The sequence below is a fragment of the Mustelus asterias genome, chromosome 7, assembly GCF_964213995.1.
Source record: "Mustelus asterias chromosome 7, sMusAst1.hap1.1, whole genome shotgun sequence".
Lineage (NCBI taxonomy): Eukaryota > Metazoa > Chordata > Chondrichthyes > Carcharhiniformes > Triakidae > Mustelus > Mustelus asterias.
Window position 1 is genome coordinate 26948783 of NC_135807.1, and position 12277 is coordinate 26961059.

The 12277-nt window shown below is 47.0% G+C and overlaps 1 protein-coding gene across 3 annotated transcripts in view; it reads left to right on the forward strand.

The window, feature by feature from the left end:
- The window catches only part of col22a1 (collagen, type XXII, alpha 1), a 339481-nt gene that overhangs the window by 109901 nt on the left and 217303 nt on the right, over positions 1-12277 (forward strand). For all 3 annotated transcript variants that reach the window (XM_078215791.1, XM_078215792.1, XM_078215793.1), the window contains 2 exons: positions 4622-4696; positions 8542-8641. In XM_078215791.1, coding sequence (XP_078071917.1) covers positions 4622-4696; positions 8542-8641 — 175 coding nt within the window. The remainder of the gene's footprint in view (positions 1-4621; positions 4697-8541; positions 8642-12277) is intronic.

The following is a 12277-nucleotide window of genomic DNA, read 5'->3' on the forward strand; positions in this document are numbered from 1 at the left end:
TTTCCAACAGGTATCTGCACCTGGAAGGAACCATCTGAAACTTTGATAGTTTGGATGGTTCCAAGTCTCCCAGCAGAGTGGTTACCCAAGAAAAATTAGAAGTATTAAATTCACTTTTAATTCCTGGGCAACTATTGTACTCACTCAGCCTGACTTCCTCCACCCCCCTCCCCCAGCTGCAGTCACCTGACAACCCCATCCCACCACTACCCCTGACTACTCCCACCTTCCTGCCACCCAACACCGGCTCTGGCCCCACATCACCCAACTGCCTCCCACTGCACACTCAGCACCTCACCACCACTACACTCTTGACCCCTGTCTACTGCCCCATACCCAACTACTGCAGCAACCCAACCGACTCCACCACAAACTAATCCCCACGCTCGCAGTGCACACCTGATTGCCAACGACTAGCCCCCACCAAATGATTGTCCCTTTCAGCTACCTCCCAACACCGCTGATCCCCATCCAACTGACTACTCCCCACACCCAATAATTCTGGCACTTACTGACTACTCTCCCACTCATACAATACTTACTTTCTCCCTGGGTTTTCAATGTGGCTGGGACCTTTACATTTCCCTGCTTTACAGTACTTAGTGCCGTAAAAAGGGGGCTTGGTTTCGCAGGGGAGCTGGGGACGTAGTGGTATTGTCACTGGACTAGTAATCCAGAGACACAAGGTAATGCTCTGGGGACCAGTGTTCAAATCCCACCATGGCAGATGGTGGAACTTGAATTAAAAATCTGAAATTAAGGCCGCGATTATCCCAGAAGTGCTGAATTGGTGGGAGAACTGTTCTAAATCCCGACTGTTCTGTCAGTTCAGCTCCTCACCCAAATCTCCCCACTCTGTGCATTGCAGATATCCCAGTCGGGAATCTCATTAAAAACCGAGAAGGGGTGACCCTATTCGCGCCGGAGTTTGACAGTTTTGGAACTCTGCGCATGTGCAGTGGCCCCAAACTGTCAACATCCCATTTGCTGGCCAGCCTGATCGCTGGCCAGCCTGGGACCACCGCAGTGCTGCCCCTCCAGCTCACCCCCATGACCCGATCGAGGCCCCCACAGCAATTCCCAGGCCAGCCCTGACCCCTCCCGCCGTCCCAGAGCGCCATGATGTCCAGGCCCCACCCCCCAGCAGTGGTGATCCCCTTACTCCCTCCTCACCCTGTCAGATCCCCCTCCCCCCGCCCCCCACGGAGGCAGGTGCCTGCCCCGGCAGACCCGCCCCCAGTAGACCAGCTCCCCTCCGCCGCCCCCCCCCCCCCGCCCCCACCAGCCCACCCCAATCGCTGCCCTCCCTCTATCCCAGACCGATCCCCCCATGAAGAATGGCAGCGGGACCCTCCACCCCCACCAATCACCCCTAGGCCCTGCCCACAATAGGCTCCACCCCCTTGGCACTGCCCGATGTCCGGTGGGCAATGCCAAAGTGCCCCCAGTGCAAGGGCACTTTGCCCCTTGGACATTGCCAGGGGACATATGCCCAGGGGGCACCACCCCCCACTGTCTGACCCCCTGGGATGCCCGGATTGCCCCCCCCCCTTCATTCCGGCAGGGTCTCCTGCTAGTTCCCCAAACTTGGGGAGCTAGTCTGAACCCCGCCGGAATGAAGTGCTCCTGGCGGGGTGGGAGATTCAATCAGGACCTGAAAGGTCTCGATAATTAACGAATAAACATATTTAAAATACATGCAGAAAAGATTTAAATTACTTCCCTGCCTTCTCGCCGGTTTCCAGTGTGATCGGTCCACCGACTGTTCTCCAGCTCCGAGAGATGCGCACGCATTCCTGGCGCATGCGCCAATCCCTGTTCAAAGCCGGAGACGCGCATCTCCCACCGCGACCCGACAGAAAAGTTGCGGGTCGAAATGGGAGAATCACGGCCTAATATTCTAATGATGATCATGAAACCATTGTTGATTGTTGCAAAAAACCCATCTGGTTCACTAATGGCATCGAGGGAAGGAAATCTGTCAACCTTACGGTGGCACAAGTCATCCTTCCGGCAAAATCTGTCATCCTTATGGGGTGGCACAATGGCACAGTGGTTAGCACTGCTGCCTCACAGCACCAGGGACCCAGGTTCAATTCTGGCCTCAGGTGACTGCCTGTGTGGAATTTGCACGTTCTCCCCGTGTCTGTGTGGGTTTCCTCCCGGTGCTCCGGTTTCCTCCCACAATCCAAAGATGTGCGGGTTAGGTTGATTGGCCAGGCTAAATTTCCCCCGAGTGTCAGGGGAACTAGCTAGAGTAAACTCATGGGGTTATGGGGATTGGGCCTGGGTGGGATTGTGGTCGGTGCAGACTCGATGGGCCGAATGGCCTCCTTCTGCACTGTAGGATTCTATGAAGTAAATAAATAAAATACCTGGTCTGGCCTACATGTGACTCCAGACCCACAGTTGACTCTAAATGCCCTCAGGCATGGGCAATAAGTGCTGGCCCAGTCAGCGACTCCCAGATCCCATGAACAAATTTTTTTAAAAATCCCCTGACACTGCTGCCCTGCACGGGAAGGCATCTGGAACTTCTGTACTGCACATTTCTCACCAGCCCTGGATCAGATGTTCAGGCAAGAAATGTGCAGCTCCAACAGTGACTGCCACTCCATGGAAATCCTGGCCCATAGGTCAGGTAACCAAATGCTTGGTCAAAGAAGGAGGCTTTAAGATGCATCTTGATAATGAAAAGGGAGGCACTGGGATGGAGAGCTCAGGTTGGGATTTCCAAGCTTTGGATGGCCTTGACAGCTGAAGGTTGGGGTGGAGCAATTAAAATTGGAGATGTCGAGAACAGGAGGATTTCAGAGATTTGGCATGTTTGGAGGGCTGGTGCAGGGTACAGAGGAGCAAGACCATGGGGAACTGAGAACAAAGATGGGAATTATTTGATGGAAACCAATGTAGATAAGTAAATACGGGGCTGATGGGTGAACAGTTTTAATGCAAGATTGATTACAGGCAGCTGAAACTACGATTAAGTTTCTTGATGGTGTAAAAATGAGATATCAATCAGGAGAGATTTGAGCTTTTAGATCTAGAGGTACTGGAGGCATGGACAATTATTTCAAGAGAATACGAGTTGAAGCAGGGGTGATGATGGGTAATGTTATGGAGAGAGAAGTAAGTCTCCTTCGTGATTCAGTTCTAATGTAATTTAGTACTTCCCTAATGTACTCCAGGAAGCTAAATCTGCTGTCCTTACCTCATCTGCCCTACATGTGACTCCAGAGCCACAGCATTGTGGTTGACTCTCAACTGCCTTCTGAAATGGCAAATAATTCACTTCCTGACTCCCCAAAGCCTATCCACCATCTACACGACACAGGTCAGGAGTGTGATGGAATACTCCCCACTTGCCTGGATGGGTGCAACTCCAACAACACTCAAGAAGCTTGACACCATCCAGGACAAAGCAGCCCGCTTGATTGGCACCACATCTACAAACATTCAATCCCTCCACCACCGACGCTCAGTAGCAGCAGTGTGTACTACCTACAAGATGCACTGCAGCAATTCGCCAAAGATTCTTAGACAGCATCTTCCAAAACCATGACCACTTCTATCTAGAAGGGCAAGGGCAGCAGATACACGGGAACATCAGCACCTGCAAGTTCCCCTCCAAGCCACTCACCATCCTGACTTGGAAATATATCGCCATTCCTTCGCAGTTGCTGGTTCAAAATCCTGGAATTCCCTCCCAAACGGCATTGTGGGTCAACCCACAGCACATGGACTGCAGCAATTCAAGAAGTGGAGATGCCGGCGTTGGACTGGGGTGAACACAAGAAGGCAGCTCACCATCACCTTCTCAAGGGCAACTAGGGATGGGGTAGAAATGCTGGCCAGCCAGTGGCACCCATGTCCCATGAATGAATAAAAAAGTTGCATCCACTAGAGATGGACAATAAATGCTGGCCAGCCATGCCCATTTTTTTATTCATTCGTGGGATGTGGGTGTCGCTGGCTGGCCAGCAATTGTTGCCCATCCCTAGTTGCCCTTGAGAAGGTGGTGGTGAGCTGCTTTCTTGAATCGCTGCAGTCCATGTTCTGTGGGTTGACCCACAATGCCGTTCGGGAGGGAATCATGTCCCAGGGTTGAATAAAAAAAGTAAACATGTGGTCAGAAACTTACCTCCGGGCCAAATAGGAAACTAAAGGTGTGTATATCTGACATTAACACTAGGGAAAGGGATGAAGTTGTTGGCTAGAGAACAGAGTTTGTGGCGTACATCTTACCCTGCAAATTTCCTCACCAAGGCAATGATATGCTTCTTGATATCATGCAAAGAGAACTTAGACTGCTGACTTAAGGACAGGTTAGTTTAAGCACAGCTTCATCTTAACAGCAGGATAATACATTGTACATCACAATAGTGCTCTGCAGAAAAGTCACACAGACTCAAAACGTTCAAGTTGTTTCTCTCTCCACTAATTCTACCAGACCTGCCTAGTTTAGTTTCCAGCATGTTCTGTTTATATTGCAATAGTGCTGCGGTCATTATACAACAGATGATTGATTTTGCAGTGTGCAATGTCACAATATCCTATAATAACTCCATTAAAGTATTCTATTATTATATTTTGAGTAATATTTTATTCTTTGTTTCAACAGATGTGCTATGTCCCAATCTGAGATTGCAAGGCAGTCAATACAAACTGGAAAACAAAGCTTCAGCTAACATCCCAGGTAAGTGAGTTTGATACCAGCAATGTAAAAGCAAAGTCGTAGACACATCTGGGTAAATTGCAACGAGTCCTTTTTTGTCATCCACGACAATCATATCCTGGTTACGAGTTTTCAAACCGAACCGTTAAAAAGCCTAAACTGGTTGAATATTTTCATGCTAAGGTTGACTAGCTGGGGGTAATGTTTCTGTGCTGTGCACGTCACAACATTGTGCTCAAATTGCACTTTCAATGGTTCTGTATTCACTGGCTGGGGCTGTGGTTCCTGTTAAAATTTCTATGCTTCATCACAACCATAAATATTTATATGAACCAACACAATGTGGTCAATGTAATGGAGCATAATTTTTTATTTTCTTTCCATTCCAATGTGCTTGAATATATTTAAGTGAGGTAAGCTGGGGCAATTTTATTTATTTGAAAACGGGCTTATCACCAAAAATAAGCACAATGCTTATCTGTGAGTAACATAATTGACTGAACATGATTTTAAAATATAGCTGGACCAAACCATTCAATAATTTCATTGTTGCACTTCAGCTTCTTAGCCAATGATATAGTTTTTGATATGTAAGTACCTAGAAAATATTAAGTGTAATATAACTAACATTTAAGAAGCATTTAGATGAGAACTTGAGACGCCATTGCATACAAGCTACTGGCTAAGTGCCAGAAAATGGGATTGGAATAGATCGGTATTTGATGGCCGGCACAGACACGATGGACCAAATGGCCTCATTCTATGCCGTAAAACTCTATTAGGACGATCTCACAAGAATTTGGCAGAGTGTTGGCTCCGGCGAGGAAAATGGCACGTTTCCTGGTTGGTTTTCTCTCACACACTCTGTCAAAAAAATCAGCTGACCCAGTTTCACAATGTCATGCCGGGGGCGGGGCATTAACACACCGGCAAAGACCGGCTGCACTGAGACGCCATGTTTAAAGGGGGCCCCCAATCAGTACATGAATGATCCTCCCTCCGAGTCCATCACCTAGGCCTCAGTGGCAACCACCACCCCCCCCAATCCGATCGGAGTCTGCACTCACCACTCCCCCACCCAAATTCAGTGCCACCCCCCATTCCCCCTGACATCACCATCAGACCCTTTTCCCATCCCCCAACAATCTGTGCCACCAATCCCCTTCCCGCCGAAGGTCAGACCCCTTCCCCCGACCCATCACCTACACAGTCAGTGCTGGAAACTCTCCCCATTCCCATCAAACATCGGACCACTTCTCCCCACGAACCTCCCCCCCCCCCCCACACCCATACAGTCAGAGTCGGCACCCACCCACCCACCACCTCTACCCCCGCATTTCCCCCATCCCGTAAACGGCCATCGCCAACATCCACAGCTCCCACGTCCACTCCCGGCTGCCACCACACACAAATAAATCCCCCAGCTCCATGAGGTTCCCTCTGGGCTCCACACTGTAATGCCTGCTGGCAAAGGTTGGCACTGCCAGGTTCACATCTGGGTGAACCAGTTCGGCGCGGGGTGAAAATCAGAAGTTGTGATCTCACTGGCGATACCTGCAACATTCGGGTTTTGCCACATTTGAGCTCCTGTCAGCAATCTTGAGGACGGTGAGAGTGGGTACAGTGGCACAGTGGTTAGCACTGCTGCCTCACAGGGACCCGGGTTCAATTCCGGCCTCGGGTGACTGTCTGTGCGGAGTTTGCACATTCTCACCATGTCTGCGTGGGTTTCCTCTGGGTGCTCCAGTTTCCTCCCACACTCCAAAGATGTGTGGGTTAGGTTGATTGGCCATGCTAAATTGCCCCTTCGTGTCCCAAGATGTGTAGGTTAGGAGATTAGCAGGGTGGGGTTACGGGGATAGAGGCTGGGTGGGATTGTTGTCAGTGCAGGCTCGATGGACCAAATGGCCTCCTTCTGCACTGTAGGGATTCTATAATGCTATGATTCTAAGATCCCACCCTACGACTCTAAAATGTGACCACTGTTGTCTGTGCACCTATAAAGAGCCTTTCCAAACCAGTTCAATTAGCATAACATCCAGGGCAAAGCAGCCCACTTGATTGGCACCACATTCACAAGTATTCATTCTCTTCACCAACGATGAACAGTGTGTAGCATCTACAAGATGCACTGTAGGAACTTACCAAGGCTTCTTAGACAGCATCTTACAAACTCAAGACCATTACCATCTAGAACATGACAAGAGCAGCAGGCAAATGGGAACATCGCCACCTGTAAGTTCCCTTCCAAGCCACTCACCATCCTAACTTGGAAATATATCACCGTTCCTTCACTGTCGCTGGGTCAAAATCCTGGAACTCCCTCCCTAACAGTACCATAGATGTACTTACATCACATGGACTGCAGCAGTTCAGGAAGATAGCTCACCACAACCTTCTCAAGGGCATTTAGGGATGGGCAATAAATGCTGGCCTAATCAGCAACGCTTACATTCTGTGAATTTTTAAAAAATTAACCTGTCGACATGGACAACATTGTTGGTAGGACCTGGCCTGGGCACATTGAATCTTAAACCAACATAAAAGATCACATGTAAGTGGTTTTGGGCAGGTCGTATTTATATTTAATTCTTTCTGAACCTTTGTGATGGCTTGGCTTATTCCACCCCAATGGCATTGATATTATTGGCATAAGCAGACAGAAACATGACCCCATCTTGACCTAGATCCAAACAGCTCAGGCACAAGTCCACAAAATCAAGTCTGAGCTATCCCAATGAGTGTGCAGCAGAACAGAAGCAGCAATAGTTTTCAGCGTGTCGGTGGCATAGTGGCATTGTCGCTGGACTAGTAATCCAGAGACCGAGGGTACTGCTCTGGGGACCCGGTTTCAAATCCCACCACGGCAGACAGTGAAATGTGAATTCAATAAAAATCTGGAATTAAAAGGCTATTGATGATCATGAAGTCATTATCGGTTGTCGTAAGAACTCATCTGGTTCACGAATGTGCTTGAGGGAAGGAAAATCTGCTGTCCTTACCTGGTCTGGCCTACACGTGACTCCACACCCACAGCAGTGGGGTTGACTCTGAAAAGCCCTTGGGGATGGGCAATAAGTGCTGGCCCAGCCAGCGATGCCCACATCCCATGAACGGATTTTTTAAAAGTCCCACTGTACACGAGTGAGGATTTCTGTTGTGTCCGAAGGCTCACTTTTCCTTTGGCACATTGGCTTGAATGACTATTGTAAGTCATTTTAAAAAAGCTGCTAAGGACATTAATGAAATCAATACCATAAGAAGGAACTATTAGCCCTTCTCTCATCTATTAGGGTTTTTGTACATTACTCAGAGGAGGCAATCTTTTGTGCCACTGGTACACGTGACACCAAGGGGCAGTGGGACTGCTATAGTACCAAATGTAACAGGAACAGTTTCCTGTGCTGCTAGGAACATTGCCTGGGAGTCTAGGCAAAGCATACAGTGAGCCAAATGGAACTGTCCTGCACACCATATATTTGATTACTCTACTTTAAATGATGAGAAAGATGATAAAACATAGCAGGGGTGAAATCAGTCTCCTCCCTCAGTGCGAAACGAAATCAGCAGCCTGTTCTACACTGTGACAGCTTTTATATTTTCACTGACTTGGAAAGTATTACCAAGATTTTTTTTCATTTCAAACCAAATGAAAGTGGCAATGAGACCAGGAAATGAATCTGAAAAAAAAAAGAGTCTGGACCGTTGTTCCGTGAACTTCACCGGAAACAAGATCAGTCGCAATCAAATACTGGCTGCTGATTTGCTACATTTGTGCACTGCTGGCATCGGCCTATTTCACCCCCCTCATTTTCAGAACAATTCTTATACTATCAGTGTTTTCTCTTGTGGGTATTTTCAAACAGGTTTTGACCTGATGGAGCAGTTCCGTGTGAAAAGCATTACCGGAATGAAAGATGGAGGATTTGTTCGCCTTGGAACCATGCCCATCGTTCAGATGACAAAGTAAGTGACAAAGTACGCTGAAGTGGTGCACCTGGAGTCACTGGACTTTTGTACAAAGCAGCCTTTTTCATCCCATTCCACTTTCCCTCATTCCAGTCCACTCATTCCAGTCCACTGCACTCCAGTTCACCTTATTCCACTGCAGTCCAGCCCACTCCAGTCCACTCTTCCCCACTCCAATGCACTCCATTGAATATCGAAAAAAAAAAGCTCTTTACCTCATCTCATTGTTCTTCACCTCACTGGACATTGTTTCACTCCACTACTCACTACTTGGCGCATACAAACAACCTTCTTGCACTCCATCACATTGGACTCCAATGGATATAGTCCACTAGAATCTACTATGCTGTAAAGAAATACCACTGCACACTATTTTGCTCAGTGGATACTACTGCAATGTACTGCTCTGCACTACAAAATGCTGAGGAAATAGTCGGCATGCTGAATACGCCATTCCTTAGGTTAATGATGAAAGTCGTGCATTATGTGCTGAACAGAAGTCAGACATCTCCCCTTAGGGACAGAGAGGAAATCAAAATAAAGCATCGAACCATAGAATCACGGCAGTGCAGAAGAAGGCCATCCAGCCCATCAAGCACGTACCGACAAGAATCTCACCCAGACCCTATCCCTGTAATCCCCACAGGCTAGCCCGCAAGGGGTAATTTAGCATGGCTAAATCAATCAACCTAACTCACACATCTTTGGACTGTGGAAGGAAACTGGAGCACCAGAAGGACATTCTCCCCGCAGGCACAGGAGAATGTGCAAACTCCACACAGAGGTCACCCGAGGCCAGAACTGAACCCAGGTCCCTGGCACTGTGAGGCAGCAGTGCAAGCCACTGTGCCACTGTGCTAACCTAAATGTCTGACATGAAGCAAATCTACCCTTTTGGTAGGGGATAGTGTAAAGGATATTCAAAAAGGAAACATTGGAGGAGCGTGGATTACATTGTGAGCTGGACCCTGCCCTTTCAAATCTTTGGCCATCACCCAGACTGATTGGATGAAAATCCCCATTGGATGTGGACTTTGAAAGCCCTGTAATTGCTTTGCATATCACTGAAATTGGCTCTGGAAATCCCCCAGGAGTTATCCATCCCCAAATTTTTCAACAATTGGAATTAAACAGATAATTTTACTTGGAGAAGACATTGGGTTGTGTGGGAAATTTAGTTTCTGAGGCAAGTTGTTGGCAGATTAAAGACAACGTTGGCTCTAATTGTGCATCTGAGATTTAGCTTCATTGACGGGTGTTGAATGTACGGGGCAAATTATCCAGGAGACAGTATTATCAAATTCTAGAAAGGAATGAAGCTTATTTTGGTGAAAGGAGCAATTCATAAGAGGTAAAGCGTTTGCTACAGCAAAGGTGTCCAAGTTTCCTGTCCTCGTGGTTTCATACCATGGAGTCTCAGACAAAATTTAATGAAACAACAACTATTTGTATTCATATAGTACCTTTAACATATTGAGATATTGAAGGTTCTTTGATTTCATAATAATCCTCATTAACTGATACATATGTCTAGTTGCTGATAAAACATGGATAGAAATTTCCCTTACTGCAGGAATCGTAGTGGGTGGGACAGAAATTCGGCAGACCATTTAAAGGTCTGTTGACCTCAGGTGGGAAATTCTGGTCTATGAATGCGCACAACTGGAAAATCTTGCCCCATATCTTTGTGTTGTACAAGGCCCTTGGGGTTCATATGCATCGACCTTCAAAGATGGCAGGTCATGTTCAGAGAATAGTTAGCAAAACACACCAATCAATTTCCTTTTGAAGTCATTCATCATCTCTGCTTCCACCAGCCTTGTAAGGCAGAGACTTCTCGGCCATTATACTTGCTGCATAATAAAGTTCTTTCTCACATTCCCTTGCCTCTCTTGCCCAAAACTTTAAATCAGTGTCCCGCAGTCAATCAGCCAAGAGGAGTTTTTCTTTGACAACCTTATCTAAATCTGTCATTTTTTACACCTCTAACAAAATCTCTCCTCAATCTCCTTTGCTCCAAGGAAAACAATCCCAGCTTCTCCAAACTAGCCTTGTGGCTAACATCCTTCATCGCTGGAAACATGTGGGTAAATCTCCTCTGCATTTACTTAATTGTCCTCACATCCTTCCAACAGTGTAGTGACCAGAATTGGACACAAGAACACAAGAAATAGGAGCAGGAGTAGACCACACAGCTCATTGAGCCTGCTCCGCCACTCAGTATGATCATGGCTGACCTTGGGTTTCAACTCTATATTCCTGTCTGCTTCCCATATACCATAATTCCCTGAGTGATCAAGGAAGAAATTCCTCCGAATCTTGGACTTTAGATCCCCATATTTTTAGTAAGAAGTCTCACAACACTAGGCTGTTGGACTTTAAAGTTGTGAGAGTTCTTACTGCGCCCACCCCAGTCCAATGTCGGCATCTCCACCTCATGCCCATATTTTTATATTGTGCCGTCTAGTTCTAGAGCCCCTTATGAGGGTAAATATCCTTTCAGCATCGAGCCCCCTTCACTGGCGCTGAGTCAAAATCCTGGAACACTTCTCCTAACAGCTCTGTGGGTGTTCCTACAACACATAGGCTGGAATTTTCCGACAGTGGGATTTTTCCGTCCCGCTGCAGTGAACAGAGATTTAGCTTGTCGCCAAATTCTCTGTTTTCGCTGCAGCAGGAGTGTGGTGTGAACGGGTGGTAACATCACACGCACGGACTTCAAAGCTTCATAAGGCAGCACACCACAACCTTCTCAAGGGCAATTAGGGAGATGAGCAACAAACACTGGACAACCAGTGACTCCCACATCCCATGAATGAATAAAAATAAACCTTATATGTTTCAGTAAGATCATCTCACATTGCAAACTCCAATGAGTACAGACCCAGCCTTTCCTCTTAATCTTTCCACATCTTCATCCCAGGAATCAACCGAGTGAACTTTCTATAAACTGCCTCCAATGCAAATATATCCCCCATCAGGTATGGAGATCAAAGCTGTATTCAATATTTTGGGTGCAGTCTCACCAATTCTCTACAGAGGTGTATCAACACTTCTCTACTGTTATACTCCACCCCCTTGCAATAAAGGCTAACATTTCATTTGCCTTAATTACTTGCTGCTCCTGCATGCAAGCTTTTTGTTATTCATGTAAAAGGGCAACCAGATCTCTCTGTACTGCAGCATTTGGCAGTCCCTGCATTTAAATAATATTCCAATTTTCTATTCTTCTTGCCAAAGTGGACAACCTCGTAATTTCTCACTTCATCTGTCAGATTGTTGCCCAATCGCAGAAACAGGTTATCTGGTTATTATCACATTGCTATATGTTTGAGTTTGCTATGTGCAAATTGCTGCACTTCCTGCATTAGCACAGTGATTACACTTGAAGTAATCTATCTATCATTGTGTGTTTATGTCGGGATTCATTGGCTCCTTACTCTAGAACGGTGGTTTTCAACTGATGTGTCTGCTATGAGAAGCGCACAAGTGGACCGCAGCCGTGGCTATGGGGCAGACACAGTGGGGTATTTATGAGCAATCGATTGAGTTGAAAAAGTGCGGGTGTTCCGTGGAATTGTTTATCTCAATGGAGTGTGCCGTGTTACTGAAAAGGATTGGAACCACAGCTTT